Genomic DNA, 22,798 nt, shown 5'->3' with positions numbered 1-22,798 from the left:
AAGAGGAGCCGCTGCGCCGCGCCCTCCCCTGCACAGCGCCCGGCGCGGGGAGGCGGGCGGAGCGGCGGAGTCCGGGCGGAGCGGCGGAGTCCCGGCGCCCCGCGTTCCTCGTCCCCATGCCCGCTCCGGGCGGCTGCCGTCGCGGGAGGACCTGCGCGCCCAGGCAGCCCGTCCGGCGGCGGGGACCCGCCGGCATCGCCCGCCTGCCCGCAGGCCTGCGGAGCTCCCGGAGCGACGCGCTGGGCTCCCGCCGGGGCTGAGGGATTGCGGCGCCCCGACTTGCGGCGGCGGCGTGGGACACCCAGAGAAGGCGAGGCTCGAACCCAAGAGCAGCCAGTAAAAAACAGCCCCCGGCGGTGCCTGCCCGGCTGCCGCGCGTCGCTTATGCTTGTTCGGGGGACTCAGTCGCGGCGGCGGATCCCGCAGGATGACGGGCTATGAGGAGTCCTAAAGCGGCGTCGGGGCGGGCCGCCGCGGGCAGCGATGAGCCTCGGCGGGCCGGTGCCGGAGGGGAGGCCGGGGGCCAGGTGAGCGCCGGCCCCGCGCCGCCGGACGCCCGCAGCCCACTGGAGCATCGGGCGGCGCCTGCCCGGACCGCCGCGCCCGGCCGCAGGTAAGGAGCAGCGCACGGCCGGTCGGGGTGCCCTGGGGTGGGTTTCGGGGTTCCCCCGCAGGACTGCGGAGGAGCGGCGGAGCGGGTGGGCTGCGGGGCCGCCTGGCCAGCGGCGGTCGGGCGTCCCGCGGGCCGTGCCGCCGTGTGTCGGCGCCCGCCCTCAGCCCGTCCGCTCCCGTCGCCCGGCCCGGCGGGGACATTCTTCCCTAATGGGAAGCATCTGTCCTCCGGTACGGCAGAAAGGAACAGGAGGCAGGGGGGAATGCGGCTCCCCCGTATCCCCCTCCCCACAGCCCGGCTGGCGCACGACCGGCCACCGCCTCCGCCCCGCCAGGAGCCCGGGGGCCCCGCCCCGTGCCCGGCCCCGCCCCCGATGGGCGGGGCCGCAGCCTATTGGCTGGAACGCGGCGCCTGAAGGTGGAGGCAGCCAATGGCGGGGGCGCGGGCGGGGCGCTCGAGAGCGCCCCCTGGTGTCGGGGCGGGCGGGGCAGCCGGTCCGCGGTCAGTGGCGGATCCCGGAGCGGCGGCGCTGAGGGGCTGCTCTCGGCAGCCCTTGTGTGTTACGCGGACATGGTGAGTCCCTCTGGTCAGCCTTCCTCCAACCCCTCTAAAGACAGTGCAGTTTCCTTTTCACCTAAGTGCACACGTCCTGTAAGGGACCCCTCTGAAAAGGAATTGAAACGGGTAGGCTGCTTTTTGAGGGACTTTCCTTTCCATTAAGGACTACATAAGGAAAACAGCACCTGAAAATTCTTGAACAAGTTAAAAGCTATTTGTCTTGTAAAGAATGCTAAACGTCTCATTAACTTGACCACAGATATCTGGAAAACCTCTTCATCCCAGTGAGCCTCTCCTTTGAACTGTAATGATTTGCACATGATGGTCTTAAGAAAAATATGTGCATCTCGTTGCTCATAGATCTGAGAAATTCTGACTTTTATGCTAAAAGCAAATAACTAATGGAGCTATTAATAGCTGGTAGAAGTGAGTGCCTTTCTGTCGTTGTCACAGTGTTGTACAAAGGCAGGAATATTAAATTTTTGTTGCTTGTAGTAGCCTGTATTCTTGTATGGCTGTAATCTGAAAAACTTTAAAATTCTTCTGGTGGTAGAAATAAGAATAGGGATGTTTCAAACTCCTTTCTGCAAACTTAGGGTGCTTAACCTGTAATAAGACATTGCATAAGTTATTTTCAAAAATTACTGGTGCTTGAGGTTTGTAACAGTTAGGTTTTCTTGTCTGTTATTTGCACACTGCCTCTTTAAGTGACTCCATGGGATTTCAACACACAGTTCCAAAAACCTGAACCTGAGTTCAAGATACATAATCAAGATACAGTTATAAACTTTTCCTGAGGTCTGTGCTTTCACTTTTAGATAAATTGTCCAATTTTATCAGTTCTGATCATTCATAATTCCTGTTTGGTTAAGATTGCAATCTAAGAGTACATCCAACATCACACAGTAATGCACGACAAAGGATGGCAGAGTCTCGATCTACGGCCAACGAATTCTTTCTTTCATTTTCTTTCTCAATGATACCATTTCCCATATATATATTATGAATGAAATTCATTCAACCACATTTTATCCTGCCGAAAGTTAGTAGCCTGCCTAAAAATTAGGCAGCTAGACTAGGTGAGTTTGCTAAGTAGGGACTTCATGAAGCTCAGTTGTACTATTTCTAGTTATCTGATCAGGTAGATAACTGATATTATTCATCTTCAAGTGAATATGTGTTTGGTTTTTTTTCTTTCAATGACTGTAGAGGGAGCCACAGTAGTTTGCTTGGGCTAGATACTTCCCTTAAATTTTTCTAGTTTTTAGGTGAGATGGATACTATCATTGGTGTACAGAATAAGCCTACGAAATTTATTACCATAGGAAGACAGCTTAACTTTGCTAGAATAGGTATTTAGTGGAAGTGATTTATGGGGGAAGAGTTAACGCTGAAGTAGAAAGGGACATGGAAGAAAGAAAACCCATTTCTAACTGATCTTGGCCTTGATTGTCTACAGACCTTCTGGACAAGGCAGGTCACTACTAGGTATATAAAACTTTTTAAAAATATTTTTAAAAATCATTGTTTCTTCTCTCTTGTCTTCTCCCCGACCCCGGAACAACCCAGGAGGAGCCAGGCAAGGGGAGGCGACAAGATGGGGTATCGGGTGGCAGCTGGAGCTCTGTCCATGGTGCTGCTGCTGGGGCTGGGGCTGCCACCGGGCACCCTGGGCTGCCCCCAACCCTGCGCCTGCTACCTGCCCACCGAGGTCCACTGCACCTTCCGCTCCCTGGCAGCTGTGCCTGCACGGATCGCTAAACATGTGGAAAGAATCAACTTCGGGTTTGTATGGCAGCTTGGAGCAAACAGTTTTATGTTCTTGGTGTGGAAGCCCGGAGTGCTTTGCACACATGTGGCAAATTGGGATCTCTGCGTGTATTTTTTATGTAGAGTTGCAGAGATGGGTAGGGACTTGCTGGCATGCTGAATTTCAGATGCTACAGTTGCTGGCGTGGAGAGAGTTTTAACTTAGCATTTATGTTTCAAACAAAAGTTACTATTAATTTCAAATAAATATTTATACCATGGTGTGAATTCTTTTTTTGGCAAATAGGACTCTTAGTCTTTTACAGTGTATAAAATATGTTGAATTAAACCTACTATGGGATTTCTACTAAATGCTGAATTTTATACTCGATGTAAAAAAACACAGTAGGAGTAAAATTCTATAATGTAGCCAGGTAGCATATATACTACAATGAGATATATAGCATATCTTATATGAATACAGTAAAAACAAAGCTATTCCATTGCCTTTGGATTTTGTGGGTTTGTTGCTGTGTTGTTGTTTTTTTTCAAGGAACTAAATGCGATATAAGCAGACACTAATGTTTTGGGGAGAGATTGTTCAGGCTTCAATTCATTTTCCTCTGCCAGGGTATTGCCAACTCACATCTGTCAGATTTTGAGACAAGAAGGCAGGGACACATGGTAGGTTTCATACATCAAAAGTACTGTGTAGGGTCATTTTGTGACATGAAATGGTGCAGAAGTCACAGTCCTCTTCTGCTTGTTACCAGGGCTGCCCTACAGCAGTGTGAACTCACCCTGACAACCTCAAGTCCTATAAGCTGCAACTAATCATGCAGTGACTGACAGTAGGGACCTTGAGGTTTTTTTGCTTCTCCATGGTTAAAATTTCTATCTACCAACATTTTATCCACCTAAAGCCTAATTTCAGTTTCAAAATGCTCTTGTACTCAGTAAATCTATATTAGAGCAATATGTAGTTTAATGCCATTTTTGAGTAAAATATGCTTCCCTCTTCCCCCATATTCAAACCCACACATATTTACAGTCAGCTCTCCTCCATACATCAACATTCTGTGGTAAATTTTAACCCTAAATTACTTTTGAAAATGGGGATGTAGGCTTGTAAGTTACGAAGGTGTTTGGGCTGTAAGTGCATTATTTGATACTGGTAGCATCAAAGCCCTTTCCTGTCCTCGTATTTCATCACTACAAATGAAATTTTCTGAGTTGTGTCCTTTCCCAGGAAGAAACAGTCTTAACTGACTGTTGTAGTACTTGTTCCATTCTGAAAGAGAGCTTTCACCATATTTCTGTTTTCAGTGCTATATATTTAGGAGGTGAAGATTATTTTTCTAATAATTTAGAAATAATTTAGAAAAAATTTTTATTTAGATGAGTTCATACTTTTTAGAAGTTCTGATTTTGAAATAAGGAATTTTAATAGGATGCTTACTATATGCCTAGTTAATCTGCAGAAGGACTAAAAATATCAAAACGCTAGTCTAAATTTTTAACAGCTTAGGAATCTTTAGATAGATAATATAGTGAGGAACCAAAAGTATTTCCTCCATATTTCCTCCAATTTGTCACTGTCTCTTACCTTACTTTCTAGAAAATACTAAAAAATTGAAGAAATCTTTAAAATTCTGTCCTTAGTTTAGAGACTTCATGCCCAGATTAGATAATATGTTACATATATACATAAGAAAAACACAAATGTAGAGCTAGGCCACCAAACCTAACACTTCCACATTGGCAAATCCTGATTTGCTTGTCCAAAGTGAAATTAAATTATTTTCAAAAAGTAGATTTTCTGTATTCTTTATCTAAGAGGAGTCTCTAGACTCAAATTATATAATTGGAAGGTCAGTTCCTAGATCTTATGTGATAATTGGTGTAGCCAATGACATGTTGTAACAGTAAGTGAAGCAGGATGTGACTTGCTGCTTCTTCTGCTATTTGGGAGATATCCGTTTTTAATGTTCACTCTCCAAATCCTTATTCATTTATTGTTAGATGCTGCTTTGGCAACACTGCAGCCTGTCTAATTTGCCAGGCTCCATAGCATCATGTTTTGGCTACAGGCCACTAACTTATTACCATTCCATAAACTGAGCTGCATGGAAAAACATACAGCTATTAGAACTAAAATGCCTATTTATTACTTTCACTCCTAAATTATGGCTAAAGTGCCACAAATTGAGTTAAAAGAAATCTTAATGTAAACATGAACTAAGTATACTTGGCCTTGTAAAAATCTTGCAGTAACTTCTGGCCCCTTGACAATGCATTAAGGTGCCTCCAACTTTTCCTGAAAGTTAGGTTATACTAATTTTACATTTGCAGTCTGTGACAGTCGGTGTATAAAATGTAACTGCACATGTGATTTTTTTTCCCAGGTTTAACAGTATCCAGTCTATATACGAAAACTCCTTTGCAGGACTTACAAAATTGGAATTGCTCATGATACATGGAAATGACATTCAAAATATACCTAATGGTGCTTTGAAAGATCTCGTATCTCTACAGGTAATGCTTAGGTCTTCCTAAATTTAAAATAATCTACCTTCTGTGAATAACAGAAAACAAAAATAAATGCATTTTATAGTGCCTTTTTAGGATTAAGATACCATTTTCCCCCAAAATACATGGGAGATCTATAACTATACCTATGTAATACTTGATAATGCCAACTAACAACTAATAGTTTTATTCTACCTCTTTGACCAGCATATCATTTTTCAGTGGTGCAAAAGATTCGAATGTGGGAGTAAAATTTGTGCTTGATTACTTGCTATCCTGTTTGGATTTAGATTAAAAAGAATATTAATCTCTGGTTCCTTTTTTTTCTTTTAGGTTTTCAAAATTAGTTACAATAAGTTGAAAGCCATAACTGGCCAAACTCTCCAAGGACTTTCAAGCTTAATGAGACTGCACATGGACCACAACAGAATTGAGTTTATTCATCCAAATGCTTTTAATGGATTAACTTCTCTGAGACTGGTCCATTTAGAAGGAAATTTGCTCCAGCAGCTTCACCCCAACACGTTTTCAACATTTATGGTCCTTGATTATTTCAAACTGTCAACAGTAAGACATCTCTACCTATCTGAAAATGCTCTTAGGACCTTGCCTGCAGGGATGTTTCAAGGCATGCCGCTGCTGGAAAATCTTTACCTTCATGGGAATCCATGGGCCTGTGATTGCAGTTTAAAGTGGCTTCTTGAATGGAATGAAGTTTCTGGAGGTAGGACCGAAAGCTACTGATGTTTATTGAACTCATATTGTTGGATTTTATTTTTCCTATTCTGCATGTGGATGATTTTGTTATTTCCTGAGTATTACTAACACCATGATGTCTATCTGCAGTATTACTTTCTGTTAATGTTCAGTAAATGCATATATTTAAAAAACAGCGTAAAAAGAAGGCAGTTGTGTGTCACTAGCTAAAAATATGTATTCAACACCAAAGAAGTTAGCCATTACATTTGGAATGGCAAAAGTGGTAGTGAAGTTTATAATTAGAAGGAGGAAATAGGTATAACCTTTTACTGTGGTCATTTGCACAGCAGTGCACTTTAGACCAAGGGCTGGCAATTGTCCTGAACTAACAAAGCTCTAATGGAAGGTGGTAACATTGGATTTGAATGTGTTTATCTAAGGAAGGAATGGAATTCAGTTAACAAATTCCTGGTTAAGTCCTCTAACCTGGATGCTATTAGCATTAAGGTTGTTATGTAGTATGCATCCTTCACACCTATCTGTGTTTCTTCATTGACCACAAATTCCTTTTATGATGGAGCAAATCTATTTTAAGTATTTTCAAGTATTTACAATCTATTTAAGTATTTTAAATCCTGCAATTTTTTTCATAAAAGAACTAGTCTGTCTTCATTCAGACTTCATTAGGAGACAAATATCACGCTGCTTGGGCTGGAACACTTCTGGTCATGTGCAGAAGCAAACAAAGACAGTTTTGTAATGCCTCCTTATCAGGAATACATTAAATGAGGGGGACTTTGAGCATCAGTTTTCAGTTTGGGCATCTCAGTTCAGCAGTGTCCCGTAGCTAAGTGCTTACTGTAGTAGGCCAGAGGGAGTGGTATTACACCAGAGCTGCTGCTAAAATATTAAGAGGGAATTGACATTTAATTGTAACTGAAGATGTCTCAAATAAGTGATGGAGTCACAATGTTTACATAATGATTTGTAGCATGTATGGTGAATTATGCTGGGTCTTGTCATCTTAGAATATGTAACTCATTGCAATTTTGCACTTAGCTGTAGGACAATACTTTTAAGGGTGTTTTGGACAATACTTTTAAATCTGTGTGTGATACTTGAATGAGTAATACAAATGTTCCTGCCTGAACTGATACTTGAGGCATCTAACTTTGATATTTTATTTCACTAGCTTACATTATAATATTCTTACATACTCTCCTTGATCCAAATCATGTATGTGTAATAAGTGTGCTTAAGTTGCTCTGCAAGTTATAACAATGAAATATTAGATGAACTTTCCTTCCTTGTGCAGTGTTGGCTTGTTAGCATTTTTATTACACTAAAACAGTAGTGATTACTGGAAGGATGAAGGATTTATCCATTCCGTTTTCACGTATGACAGATTTTGTATCTTTATATAACCATAACATTAACTGCTTTGGGAATAATAATACAGAAAGAATTATTACAGTTCTTCAGACCAATGTGGCCACTGCCAAGTTGATTGTGGGCCAGTTTTTCCTTATCGTTGAAACATCCTATTTAAATCTGCAAGTGATAAACTTGTTCACTTAAATACTCCATTTGTAAGAACTTTTCAAGAAAATTGATTTGTCAGACTAGCAAAGCATATACTTTTCAATTAAAAAACTATATGAAAATTTGCCACGCGTTTCCCTTTCTGCTGGCATTTTGCCTTATATTGTTCATTTTACCAGTATATTGTTCATTCATTCAAAGATCCCTCATTCCTCAGAATGATACTTATTCCTAGAATAACTGGAATACATTTAATTTGCAATATGTTTCCAAACTAAATACGTAAGGTGACATTTGACTTTCTAGTGAGCAGAACAATGTAATAAAAATATGACTTTTGCTTTGCAGACAAGAGTCTCTCTGGCATTGACAGAAGAGAGGAGTCAAGGCTATAATTTCCTAGTTTAGCTTTCCTTCTCTGATTAGGCTTTTTGTATCATTACAGAGTTTAGAGTTATTTCAGAAGTCAGGGAAGAAGTGGCACTTGGTTTGGTTTTTCTTGCTGCTGATAAATAGCTTGTACATTCAAGAACTAGTCAGCCTATTTCAGTAGCTACAGTAGAATGTTTTGTGTATTGCAGATACTGTTGTTAATTAATAGAGAAAAATAAAAAGCTTCCTGGATTATTTAGTGGGAACTCCAGCATTTCTCAAGTAAATGCTGCATTTTTGAGAGCTGAAAGGACCCACTCCTCTTCACATTAGATCCACAAGTTAGGTGGTTAGGCTGTCATTGTAGAGGTGCAGACTTTTTGACACAGAGTAGTTTTTTACGGACTTATAAAATGTTGCTATGCACACTTCAGTTTCTAGGCATTTCATTCGGAGGGAGTGAATCTGAGTTTCAGAAGGATGGAGTACTCAATCCTCTCATTAAAGTCAGAAGAAATCATGGTCAGATTGAGAATTGGGTGCCCAATCACCTGTAAAACTAAGACTCACCATTCTAAAAGTTTTACTTTATGTGTCCTATGACATAATGCATTCCTCATGAAGTTCATTTCACACTTTTGAGAGTTCTCTAATTTTAGAACAGAGTTTTTCAGCTTATTTATCTTTTATTGCCTGTTTTATTTTCTTTCTTCCTTTTTTTTTCTTGCAGGTGTTTTAAAATGCAAAAAGGACAAAGCCTATGAAGGAGGACAGCTCTGTCCAAAGTGCAGCAGCCCAAAACAACTGCAGAAAGAAGATATGCAAAACTTGAAAGATATTTCCTGTAGGAAACCTGTCATTCAGTCCTCACTGAGGCAAAATAGCAGCACTCAACATGAAGAAGATGGTGACAGTTATGAGCTCCCTCTGGAAGAACTTCAGTCCTCTCCGTGGAACATTGCGCTAAATATGACTGATGAGCATGGCAATATAGTCCACCTGAACTGTGAAATCAAAAAACCAACAGGTTCTACCAAAATTCAGTGGAATCAAATCCAGACTCAGGAGATAGATATAAATGCTACAATATCACTGGATTTTGAATGTCCCATGAATCGAGAAAACTATGAAAAACTATGGAAGCTTATAGCTTATTACAGTGAAGTACCTGTCAAGTTAGAGAGGGAAATTATGCTCAGAAAGGAGCCTAAAATAAGCTATCAGTACAAGCAAGGCTCAGATTATGATGCTCTTTACTACACAGGTGTAAAAGCTCAAATCATGGCTGAACCTTCCTGGGTTATGCAACCTCTTATAAATATCCAATTAAATCGACGCCAGAGTACAGGGAAAAAAGTGGTGCTATCTTTTTTTACTGTGCTTTCTCAGACAATTCATGCCAAAAACACCAGGCAGCAGAGAAACTGGGTGATGATAGAGCAAAACCAGAGCACAGGGACAGCACAGAGTGCGGTGGAAGGGTCAGAGTGTCAGCTGAGCTGCAATGTGAAAGCTTCTGAGAGCCCCTCCATTCAGTGGCTCTTTCCAGATGGAACTAAACTACAGGCGCCATTTAATCAGAAAGACAGTAGGTTTTCCATTCTCAGTAGCGGCCAACTAATCATAAAAGCAGTGAGTTACACTGATGGAGGTGTGTATCACTGCATCGCCCAAGTGAGAGATGATGTGGACATAATGGCTTACAGACTTCTAGTGCAGCCTCCAGCTATTCAGGCAGCTGATTCAGATGTAGTGAGAGTTGAAAAAAATGTTGGAGAGCCAATAGTTTTACCGTGCAATGCAGTTGCCAGCCCAGACCCACAGTTGAGTTGGATTCTTCCAAACAGTCAGGTACTCAATGATTTATCAAACTCTTCAAAAGGCTATATGCTGCATAATGGTACTTTACTTATTCCAAGAAGCCATGTCAGTGATAGTGGCCATTACAGATGTGTGGCTGTCAATGTGCAGGGGTCGGATCAATTTGTTGTAAGGGTCACAGTAAATAAAATGGTGTCTGACAGGTCATTTAAACGAATAAAACTAAAAAAGCGCCCAGGCTCAAAGCGTTTGTCAAAAACAAGAGGGCAGGTCGTAGAGGATGGAGAGGGATCAGGGGCAGAGGGAGTGCAGGACTTCCTACGAAGAAAGAACCACCTAAAAGACTGGGAAATACCTTTTAAACAAAAAAGTGACCAGGTGCCAGAGAGTCAAATTAAAAAGGGGAAGAAAGGCAGAAGGAAAATGAAAATCTGGAAAAGTACGGATAGAACCCAAGACAGCAACATTGCAGAAGGTCGGAGAGTATTTGAATCTCGAAGGAGAATTAATGTGGCAAGCAAGCAGATTAATCCACAGCATTGGGCTGACATTTTGGCAAAGGTCCGTGGGAAGAATCTTCCTAGAACGACAACAGCTACAACCATTTCTGTAACAACTGCACTGTCGTCAATCATGCAGAACACTACTCCAGTCCCTCATCCAGCAGCCAGCCCTCCACCTTCAGAGACAGCAGCGGATGTGGTAGACTCTTCTGCTGATGCATCACCTGTGGGTGAAGATGAGCCATTTTCAGTCACTGTTTCACACAACACAGAAGCATTTTCAGTCCAGTCCATATTAATGAGGTCAGAAACTGAACCGTTCTCCAACCACAGGGCTTTAGAAACATCTGCAAGTATAGACACTGTAGGAATTGCTGTATCAGGTCCATATTTGACTCCTGTCTCTGCAACTTTGCAACCCCATGGCAAGCAGCATCTTGATGTCAGGACTGATGATTCAGCTGTATTCAAAGAAAATATCCATGCTTTCACTGAAGAACCTCTAACCAGACAAATTGTGACAAACATTCCCAATATTCAGAGCAGTTCATTCACAGTAGAAAATGCCGATAGAACTTCTGTATCTGAAGAAAATTCTGCTTTTGCTGAGCTACCACTTGATGCTACTCTCCTAGCTGAATCTCAGACTGTGGATCTTCACAGAGTCTTGGAGACAAGCATGAAGTTAAATGAAGTGGACCCAATGAGTGTTGACACCATAATTTTAACACCACCTCAGTTGGACAAGATCAGCCTAACAGATTCTCTGGGTACTACTACCATTTCTTCATCTGCTTCACCATTTGTTACAGAGGAGAGCAATGACTCGAGATACCAGCACAAAGAAACATCCACAACTCAGATGAAAATGGTGGACTTGAGTACAAATTTTCCTGCTTTCACATCCATCAGGGTCCAGAGCAAGGAAGAACCCAAGACCCACAGGAATACAGTGATTCAAGAAAGCACGTCCAGCAGTTATGCAGACAATTCTCAGGCACAAGAACATAGAAGCCTGGCTACTTCGAAACCAGATCCGGTGGTCATTTTGCATAGTGCTAATGTTCTTCATAAAACAGCAAAGAGGATAAAAACTGCTGCTTCCATCAATAGACTGACCACTGTGGCCACCACAACAGTTCCATATAGAAAGACCACGCCTTCACTTATTACTCAGCATGGTAGAAAACGGCCTTATGGGAGAAGGAGACTGAGACTAAACAGAATCCGGCAAAGACCAAGGCCTTTGCCCCCTGTTGTTTTAACCACTGAGGCAATGCCTGTCATTCCAAGGACACCTGAAGTTGAAGCTGTGACTAGAACTTCTTCCGCAACTCTTGAAAGTCCTGATCTTAAAAACAACGAGGAGCATATGGAATCCACTCCTTCATTAGTTCTTGATCTGGCTGAGAAAATACCCAAAATCAGAGACGTGGTTACAACTTCCTCCTTTAGGGCTACTGCTTCTCCACCTGAAGCTAAAAATGTGACACACTCTACTACTCCTGAAACCTCGGCACTTCCAGTGACTGCACCCATCACAATTTTAACATCATATGTTGTACATGATGCACTTCCCACAAAAGAGTCAAGTGTACCTCTTGTACCAGAGCAAAGTGAAGTGCCAGCATACCACTCATTAGACAATGTATCTGAGGAGAAAGACATGAAAGCAGATTCTAAAACTATGGATAGTAAGGCAGAACAATCAAGCACAACTTCTGCACATAGGAACAGCTTGATACTATCTGCAAAACCAAAATCTCAGGAAGAGCCTATACTGTTTGACTCAGAAGTTGTGGTTGATGAAACGACTGCTGGAACGTTTCAGCTGATACATCCCACTATGACTGACTTAAATATTCCTGTTGGCACAGTCAAAGTTTTTAAGGACCTCTCAGTTTCAAAGGAGCCATGGAAGCCCACAGAAACACCAGCAAAAACTGAGCCATCTCAGCAACATGAGATAATTACTTTGTCTTCCTCCTGCAGCACAGCAGAAACTCAGACTTTTCCAGTTAGAGAGACAAAGAAATCCATTACTTTTAAGGCTGGGACAAAGCCATCTACCTTGGATAAAAAGGAAGCTGTGTCACATATGTTTCATCATTTGCAGACAACTGAAAAGCCTCCAATTACATCCACTGCCTTTATTCCATTTATAAAACTTGCTACTCTTCCTCCTTCCATTTCAAGCACTTCACATCCTTCTCTTCATTACACCACCAAGGATACTAATGCCTTCAATCAAGAAAGGTTCCCAGAAAAAAACCAAGTTGGAGCAGGTGGTGACAAAATGGTGATAAACTCAAGACAGAGTGTTCACCCTACTCCTTCCTCTAACCAAAACAGGATTAGCATACAGTCAAAAGAGGATCAGTTCAAAGAGTTATATAGTAGCAAGTCAAACAACAGTTTACTGCTAAATCCAAATCTTCCCTATCCACCTGCTGGAATGATACCAAGCTTAAACCAAAGACTGCCTGTTGTGCCTCCAAAGCACATTCCAGTAAGAGGCACAGTGAAGCTTCCTGTAACACAGGGTCCGTTTCGCTATTTTATAACACATCAGCCTCTTCACTACACAAACAAACCAGAGATAACAGCATATGCAGCGCATACTATCCAAGACAAGAAAACTTTTGCCTCTCAGAGAGAAACAACTACCCCAACACAAGCCTCTCCATTTCACAGAACAAATCCATTCACTGAAAGCACGTTCATTAGTCAGGGTCAGAACAGATACAATATTAATTCAAGATTTTTTGGAAATAACTATGTTCCAGATAACAGAGGCACAGCAGGGAGACTACCAAGTCAAGGGATCCCCTATTATCCCAGTTCCAGAATACCATTCCTTTTCAACAGAACAAGGATATTCCCTCACTTAAGTATGCACCCTAAACCAGAGGTCCCTAGTGAACTTGTCCCAAAAGACACAAATGAGAAGAAGGTCACTCAGGTCTTCCCTACTAGGATTACAGTGCAGAAAGCTACAGCTATGCCATTGCCTCCAATGCCACATGCAACAACGACCACATTACCACCAGTGATCTTAAAGATTACCCCCCCAGTCTTTCCCCCTCAGCGCACAAAACCACAGATATCCACTACAGATCATCCTTTAAAAAATGTCCATCATCGTCATCAAAAATTTCCATCTGTGCCTTATGTGGGAGGCATTTTACCACAGAATTCAACTGTAATTCAGTCTTCCACTAATTTCAGGATACATGGAGAAAGACCTAAGATTATCACAAAAGGCTCTCAGAGCATATCCATCCTTGCTGAAACAGATGCTTTTATCCCTTGTGATGCAGTTGGTGAACCCAAGCCTTTTATTACTTGGACAAAAGTATCTACAGGTAAGACAGAGAAAAATGTGTTTTTCCGCATGGTTTGTAAGGCTACAAATACTTGGTTATTGCATGGAAATTCAGCGTGCTCATAGGAGTAGTTCAAAACACTGAAGAATACCTTCTGTCACTTTTAGTCATTATAGATAAAATGTGACTAATTGCAACTAATCATTACAGGTAATAATAACTTTGCAGTATTTCTTGTAAAAGAAAACTACTACCATTTAATGAGTTCATTTTTTGAAGAGTAATTTTTGGCTATGAATAGCAGCCAACTTTGATTAGTCACAGCAGTTGGAATTTATGATGACAACGCTTGTGAGTATGGGTTTGTTAACACTACTACCTTAAGTAATGTTGTGTGTGTCATCTTCATGTGCAAAAGGAAAAGTTACATAAAGATTTAAGAGGAATCCTAAAGCATAAAGCCTTAAAATTCTCATGCTGTCAGTGTTTGCAAGTTAGTATGGTTAGTTCTATAATAGAAACAAAGACTAATTTGAGCTATGTGTCTGAAGATGTTACGTCCCTCTCTAAAGTTGTAATTGGTGTTGAGTAAACCTAAAGTATCCCAGGGAAACATAAGACTTTTTCATTGCAAGAGTGTACATCTTAAACAATTTGACTTTCTGTTTCTTTCCTTCTTCTCACCTTTCCAGGAGCTGCAATGACAGCCAACACCAGGTTACAAAGGTTTGAAGTCTGGAAAAATGGTACCCTCCTTATCCGAAATGCTCAACTTCAGGATCGTGGGCAGTATTTGTGCACAGCTCAGAACCTGCATGGCATAGATAAAATGATTGTTGTGCTCACAGTTGTAGCCCACCAGCCCAAAATTTTACTCTCTCGCTATCGAGATGTCACGGTCTACTTTGGAGAGACCATAGCAATGGAATGTCAGGCTAGTGGGACTCCAAGCCCACATATTTCATGGGTTTTCCCAGATAGGAAGATTTTGCAGACAGTCACCACCACAGAGAGCAGGATAATGCTTAATGAAAATCGAACCTTGACTATCAAGCAAGCAACTTTTTCGGATCGAGGAGTTTACAAATGCATAGCAAGCAATGCTGCAGGAGCTGACAGCATTGCAGTGAGGCTGCACATTGCAGCCTTACCCCCCATCATCCAGCAGGAAAAGCAAGAGAACATTTCCTTGTCCCTTGGTAGCAGTATCAACATCCACTGCACTGCCAAAGCAGCACCTTCTCCCAACATCCGCTGGGTGGTCTTTGATGGCACACAAATCCGACCTTCTCAGTTTGTCAATGGGAATTTATTTGTTTTTCCCAATGGAACTCTATATATTCGCAATGTGTCCCCCAAGGACAGTGGGACCTACGAGTGCATTGCTGCTAACATGGTGGGAGCTGCCAGGAGAACAGTACAGCTCCATGTGAAGAAGCATGCATCTAATGCTAAGATCACTGGGACCTCTCCTCAGAGAACAGATGTAACGTATGGCAGCATCCTGCATCTGGACTGTAGTGCTTCTGGTGACCCCTGGCCACGGATATTATGGAGGTTGCCTTCCAAAAGGATGATTGATTCCCTACACAGGTAAATTACTATTTGAGGTGTTGCAGCTAAATCACACTGTAGATGAACTTAGACAAAATCCCACTCATATATGTGCAAGTTTCATTCTTTACTTCTGTGGGTTTTGAATGAGGCACCCAATCCTTAAGAAAGAATTTGAAATTTTATCAAAAGACAGTCATGTCATATCTTAGCATAATTTTCTTGAAAGCAGTATTACCCTTAAAAAGTTAGCTTCAAGTGTTTAGGATAAGCTGCCACTATCTTTTACAGCCACTTGTAAATGCAGTAAAAAGTCCAATGGCAAAAGATATAGAAATTGTGTACTGCTTGTTCCAATGCTCTTAGTCTGTATTGAGTTGCACAGGTGCCTGATTTTTCCTGGGAGAAATAGGATAAATGAAATTTATTTCTTGTGCAAATCATTATACATAGTAAATACAGGGCAAATAAATCAACTTATAATTACTTAAATAAGCAGAATCATTTTAACATCATTGTATAAACAATTGTTACCTCGCAGTAAGGTCTGTGCAAGGCTGGTTGTATATAAATGCCTAAAACAATACCTTCTCCAATGTTTGCAATATCAAGTAAAATATCATTGCTGCAAGCTTACAATAACCGTCCTAAGACTTGGCTGAAGACACAGTTTCTGCTCTATAAATTATTCATAACTCATTCCTTGAGCACTATAAACAGATGAGAAATGCACTGCATTTTAAATGCATAATTGTGAACAACTTTCTTCACAGCTGAATGTAGTCATAATTTTTTCATATTGACAGAAAATATATTTTGGTAGCCTGTAGATAGCACAAAACCTGGATTTCATTTTATGCCTCATAGTGGTAGCAACAAAATACTGTGGTTTTATTTCATTTTCCCTCATGATCTTTATGTGGGCTGTTTTTCAAATACAGGAGATCTTTTTTAGGGAGAGAAAACTATGGCTACTGAGGAAATTGGTTTTAACCACAATACACAGATTCCATAGTGAAGTGGAAAGGAATAATAGTTTTTTTAGCATCTTGGAATTTTTTTTTCTTTGTTTCAAGGCTTAGCAACATATTGCTTCTTTGCCACTCCTCTATAAAGGTTTAATATGTTACACCCGATGCCAGAGGAAGTTCCTCATCTTGATTTGTTTTTAGCGTAGGACCCAAGTGCCAGACTGCATAGTTATGCTTCATATAGCTTTGTGTGGATCATGTCATTCAGAGATCCCATATTTGAATGTTATAGAATACCTTACATGCAGTCAGAACAGTCAAAACTATCATAATTTGGTATCTACTGTTTGTTTAATTATCAAAAACACTATTAAAGTTATTAAACGCAACAGAATTGTTTGTTTTCTACAAATGGGTAGAATTATTTTTTTCATTTGCTTTTTAGTGGTGAATGTCTTGGACATTTTGGATCATCTAATTATCTAACAATAGCAATGCTCCCATCCTTTTCTTTTATCTCAATATTTCTGAGTTGTTTATTTTTCCCTCCTGATTTCACTCAATAATTAATACCCAAAATGTGATTTTGCAGCTCATGTTCCATTCTTTTTTTCTTGCCTTACAGTACCTTGGAGACTAGAATCAAGGTATTCAGCAATGGGACTTTGGTTGTTAATTCAGTTACAGACAAAGATGCAGGAGACTATTTGTGTGTGGCCCGCAATAAGATAGGGGATGACTACGTGGTCCTCAAAGTGAATGTGATGATGAAACCGGCAAAAATAGAACATAAGAATGAGAATAACCACAAGGTAAAGTACGGAGGGGACTTGAAAGTTGACTGTGTAGCCACAGGTCTGCCAAATCCAGAGATCTCCTGGGGTCTCCCAGATGGCAGCATGATCAACACCTTCATGCAGTCAGACGACAGCGGCAGCCGGACAAAGCGATATGTGGTCTTTGATAATGGAACTCTGTATTTCAATGACGTCGGATTGAGAGAGGAAGGGGACTACACCTGCTATGCTGAGAACCAGATTGGGAGGGATGAAATGAAAGTGCGGGTCAAAGTAGTGGCTGAGCCTGCAACCATCAGGAACAAAACATACGTCATTGTTAATGTACCCTATGGCGATGTTGTCACAGTAGCATGTGAAGCCAAAGGAGAACCCACTCCCAAAGTGACCTGGCTCTCCCCAACCAACAGGCCTATTCCTGCCCTATCTGACAAATACCAGATCTATAGGGATGGCACCCTCCTCATCCAAAAGGCCCAAAGATCTGACAGTGGTAACTATACCTGTGTAGCACGAAACAGTGCTGGAGAAGATCGGAAAATCGTTTGGATCCATGTTGACGTTCAGCCTCCCAGGATCAATGGTCATCTCAGTGCAATAACGTCTGTGAGAGAGACAGCCATCAGGGACAGCCGGAAACTTATTGACTGCAAAGCTGAAGGCATCCCTGCTCCACGGGTCTTATGGGCTTTCCCAGAAGGAGTAATCTTACCAGCTCCCTACTATGGGAACAGGATCACTGTGCATCACAATGGTACATTGGACATCAGAGGGGTGAGACAGACAGACGCGGTGCAGCTCGTATGCATTGGGCGGAATGAAGGAGGGGAAGCGAGACTGCTTGTGCAGCTCCTCGTCACAGACCATTTGGAGAAACCCTCCTTCAGAGACCCTGTCAGTGAAAGGATCACTGCCATTGCTGGGCACACTATCAACCTGAACTGCTCAGTCCAGGGGAACCCCAAACCCAGCACGAGCTGGATACTTCCCAACGGCTCTGAAGTTCTGAGTGGCAGTCGCCTGAACAGATTTTACCACAAGAGGGATGGAATCTTACACATCAGCAGCCTGTCTGCTGGGGATGCTGGGACTTACCGCTGTACAGCCAGAAACCCAGGAGGTTATGTGGAACGAGTAGTCTTCCTGAAGGTGGGACTCAGGCCAGAAATTAGCAACCAGTATAACAACCTGGTGAGCATCATCAATGGAGAAACTCTGCAGCTTCATTGCATCACCCAGCCAAACCAGCGGGCGCAGATCTCCTGGACGCTCCCCAATGGGATGGTTATGGATGCCCCCCAGGCTGTGGGTCGCTTTTCCCTGATGGAGAATGGCTCTTTGACGGTGCGTGAGGCTTCTGTATTTGACAGGGGCACTTACCTGTGCAAGGTGTCAACAGAGTATGGCACTTCTGTTATGACTGTGCCTGTCATTGTGATAGCCTATCCTCCCCGGATCACCAGTGAGCCAGCACCTATCATTTATGCCAGACCTGGAAATTCAGTCAAGCTGAACTGCATGGCCATTGGGATTCCTAAAGCAGAAATAACATGGGAGCTTCCAGATAAATCACATCTGACAACAGGAGCTCAATCCCGTCTGTATGGAAACAAATTCCTCCATCCTCAGGGGTCATTAGTCATCCAGCAGTCCACTCAAAGAGATTCAGGCTTCTATAAATGCATTGCTAAAAATATACTAGGCAGTGATTCGAAAACAACCTACATACACATATTCTAACACTAAAACAAATGCCTTTGGCTGGATACCAGTGTTCAAGTCACTGCCAAACGAGTGCAATGAGGAAAGTACTGCTTGCAGCAAGGCCAGGAAGGCTGAGGGCAGAAAAAAAAGGAATTAATCTGCATTGCTTTTGTACTCAATATGGTAGTAAGTCCCTGCAATAAAAGGAGGCATTAGACATACTGGAACTGAGGAGACTAACAGGTTGAAAAAGGTCTTTAAATTGTTAAGACAGAGTAATGTGGTTTTTCATGCTATCCAATAGCATCCGAGGCCTAAAGTACTCTATTCTTGTCAATAGTCCAAAACTATTTCTTGTTCTAACAAGCACCTTAAAAGTACCAAAGAAGTATTAACTTTTAATAAATGAGCTGCAGTGATAGAAGTGCTTTAGTAAAACATAATTTTCTTTAAACCCTGCAGCACCTTTACGTAATCTAGCCTTATAGAATATGATTACTAACCTTTCTGTTCATGCTTCTATCAGCTCTTCAAAATCAAAGACTAACTTAGCAAATGAGAGTGATCTATTTCAATAAAAATACATGCAGAGGTTAGCTACCTTAACATATGAACAAACATTTGCCAGCTACTAAGGATGCTATGGTCAAATAATTCATTATATATTTTATATATATTTTTTAATCTGACTATGAGACTAGAAAGAGTAGCAATGAACTTGGTCTCATTTTATAAATTATTGGTCTTTACAAGACTCTGATACATTACTATGTTTTATAATATTAAGGTCAATATACTGTACATTTTATAATAAAAAATATTTTCCAAAGAATGTATTCCCTGTGATTTTGTTTTTTGGTTTTTTTTTTTTTTTTTTGAGTAAACAGGGAACTCCAAACAGTGAGAGTATGAAGTTAGATCAAAAAAGCGGTAGTAATGTAGTGTTATACATATTTGTATTTGAACCAATTTATATTGGGTTCATTTAAAAATGTTTTAGGGAAGACAAATTAGTATAATTGTTTATCTTTCTAAAAGTGATTTATTAATAGAAACTTATGTATATTTCAGCCTATATTTATACTTTTTCTTCAGTCAAGGATGGTTTATTGGATAATGTGCATAATTTTATGAACATTTATCAATTGTGCTATAGAAATAGTTGCTACAAGATGCTGAATATGCCCATGTTTTGACAAACTATTCCAGTCAGAATTTTGCAAATGTTAACTTACTTTTAAACATACGGAGTCTCTCAGATATTCCTGAATTCTTATAGTTTTGATTGATCATAAAACTTACACTTACATTTTAGAATATGATGAGAATAAAAGCTTTATTTTTATTTTCTCTATTGACCAAAACATGTCAGAAAATAGTAGAGAGTGTTATGCTAATATTTACATTTTGCAAAAGCTGTAAGCAAGGATTTCCTTGCCCCACAAATTTATCCAGTTTAGGAAAATTGTAAGCTATTGCAAAATGTGAACTTATCATAATGGTAAACAGAACCGAGCTACTTAAAGTAAAAAGTATTTTATTAGAACATGGATGTAGAATTAAATGACAAGGACCTTGCTGAAGATACAATGAGTATAATTTATGTGATAGAATATTTTATAAAATATTTTAGAAGTCAGGGCAGACTAAAAATCTGTAGCTTGTGCACAAGCATTTATTAAAATTGTGGTTATGTTACTGGCCTAACTAAACAGCACTTAATTATGTCTTAGTTTCTTTTTTGTGGTTTAAACTCTTGGGCTCTAAATCACCAAATCAGTGCTCAAGGGGAAGCATGTGCCTACCTTGCAGGGAGGTAGCTGCTTGTGAGAGTAGTTAATGAAGAAAGAAAAGATTTTTAACTAGATTGCTCATGTGGTGTTTTCTAAGCTGGCTATGTTTCCTTGAATATATCAGAGATTAGATATGTCTTTAGATCCTTTTCTTAATTTTAGCACTTTTTAAAAATTTTATATTAGTTCTTGGAAAACAGTCATACAATTTTTAATAATAATACATCTTGTAGAAGAGTCTGAAGTCAGCATTTGGCAATGAAGTAGGAGTCAAGCACTTTTATTCATTTGTCTGTCCAGCCTTTGCTTAGCAGTTATTTGATTTTAGAGGTATTCTTGGGTGCTGAATAACTTCTATATATTTCCATTAAGTAAATTTTTATTTTTTATGTTAAAGGAAGAAAATGGAATCCAAAATCAAACATTTGATCTTTTGAGATTAGAGAAAGCATCTGATCATGTTTCCTCAGTCCAGAATTTCCCCAGCTGCCAGTGGAAGTTTTGGAGGCTAAGAAATTGAAATCTTTGGCTCAAGAAATCTTTCAGCTCAAGAAATTTTCTTAAGTCAAGACTTGCATGCTTGCAAAATTTCATCAAAATTGGACTTAACATTTTTTTTAACGTGTTATAATTTCCATTATACTTTTATGAAAACATGCTTCCATTGAGAGGCCTATAAAATATAATTTTCTTCCAAAATACAGCTTAAAAAATGTCATATGAGCACTTTTTACACTCAAGCAGTGTTTGCCCATATGTCATGTCTGTCATACTCTTTCTCTGCTGATATACCATACGAGAAGACTAAAAAAACACTAAAGCTGTAGTTGAGGAAACATAAAATAGTGAAACTCTGGTATTAAGAGAAGTACTTTGTTTAACTCATTACAAAACAAGCAGTATAAGAGCATTTGTAGAGTAACACAGTGATAAGAAGCAGCTGCTCTGAGTGTTTCTGCAACAAATCATATAACAACAATCTAGTTACCTTCTCACAAAAGTAACTAATCCAGAATATGGAAAGAGATAATTGGAATGGTATATCTTACTTTAGCAGGTTTCTTTTTAAATAGTCATATGGGATATTGTCATGTCCAAACAAAAGAAATGTGATTTATCTATTGTGAAGTGGGAAGATAAATGTTACAGAGAAGTCATAAGTAACTTGTTGTCAATTAGGAGAACCTGTGAACTGAGTCCAGCTTAGGTCTGGTACCTTTCCACAATTATTAGTGTCTATCAGGTATAAAGCACACACTTTGAAAATATGTGAATAATATGAGACCAAAAGATATTAAAGTACACAGGACTGAATTGCAGTTCCAGGTGATCTTTCTGAATTGGTGAAATACTTGGAAATAAAAAAATAAATTAAAAAAAGAAGGAAAAAACCACACAACCCCCCCCACTAATGAATACAAATGTGAATACACATAAACAGCAAACAGTAAAGAAAAAGTAGTTGTACAAGTTAACATGATATTTCAAGCAAAACATTTTCACTTTGAAATCTATTCATGATGACTGTGTGAATGAACATAATGGAGATACTCTTTTTGCAGTCAGGCTCAAATACAAATAAATTGGAAAGAATCCAAGGACACGATTTAGAAAAGATAATCTGTAAGGATAAGTTGAAATAAGATGAGCTTGTTCTGCCTAAGAAAAGAAGGCTAAGTATTAAATACAACAGTTAAGAAAATGTGTGGTCCTTATAGAAACAGTGATGAGTTGTTTTTCAGGTTCACTGAGGTTAGTATGAGAAACTTACTCCAAGCTAGCTCTAGGCTAGGTACCAAGAAAACTTTGTAACTGTAAGAACAGGTGAACCATGTATCACTTTTCTTGAGAACATTTTGAAATTTCTGTCTTTGGAAAGAGTTAAAAAGATTTTAGTCTGACAACTGTAACAGATAGTCAACATCAATGTCCAAGAAACTGAGAAATTTTATGGTTTCTTTACATTTACATTTCTGTATTTCCTAGATTTTCCTAGGACTATGGTAGACATTGATTGTATACACTGATAAAAGACAGATTTGTGTGATAACTTTAGTCTGTGCTTGTGATTTTTATCTGTGTAATCTTCATGATAACCTATGAGAGGTTATTAACTGTTTAGTACATGACAGAAATGGACACCTGACAAATACGGGAACATGACAAATATGTGACCACAGTTTTATGGTGGAAATCTTGTGGAGAGATTTCTAGAAGCAGCCGTGTCATAGGATCTCTTTCTCCTTCCAAGGGTCTGGTTTACTAAG

At 40.3% G+C, this 22,798-nt stretch overlaps 1 protein-coding gene across 1 annotated transcript; it reads left to right on the top strand.

Moving 5' to 3' along the window:
- The first annotated feature begins 200 nt into the window (after positions 1 to 200).
- MXRA5 (matrix remodeling associated 5) lies at positions 201 to 22,581 on the top strand. Its single transcript, XM_064646540.1, has 7 exons — positions 201 to 613; positions 2,741 to 2,956; positions 5,326 to 5,455; positions 5,783 to 6,173; positions 8,793 to 13,751; positions 14,405 to 15,305; positions 16,863 to 22,581. Exons 1-7 carry the CDS (start codon positions 438 to 440, stop codon positions 18,772 to 18,774), a joined length of 8,685 nt encoding a protein of 2,894 aa, XP_064502610.1. The 5' UTR covers positions 201 to 437; the 3' UTR covers positions 18,775 to 22,581.
- The last annotated feature ends 217 nt before the right edge of the window (positions 22,582 to 22,798 follow it).

This window comes from Pseudopipra pipra, chromosome 2 (genome assembly GCF_036250125.1).
Source record: "Pseudopipra pipra isolate bDixPip1 chromosome 2, bDixPip1.hap1, whole genome shotgun sequence".
In the NCBI taxonomy this organism is placed as follows: Eukaryota; Metazoa; Chordata; class Aves; order Passeriformes; family Pipridae; genus Pseudopipra; species Pseudopipra pipra.
This window is presented reverse-complemented; position numbering and strand designations above follow the sequence as displayed.

Coding starts and splice junctions, on each gene's coding strand:
- MXRA5 (XM_064646540.1), top strand. CDS start 438: ATGAGGAGTCCTAAAGCGGCGTCGGGGCGGGCCGCCGCGGGCAGCGAT. Junction 2,957..5,325: donor GTGGAAAGAATCAACTTCGG/GTTTGTATGGCA, acceptor TTTTTTTCCCAG/GTTTAACAGTATCCAGTCTA. Junction 6,174..8,792: donor ATGGAATGAAGTTTCTGGAG/GTAGGACCGAAA, acceptor TTTTTCTTGCAG/GTGTTTTAAAATGCAAAAAG.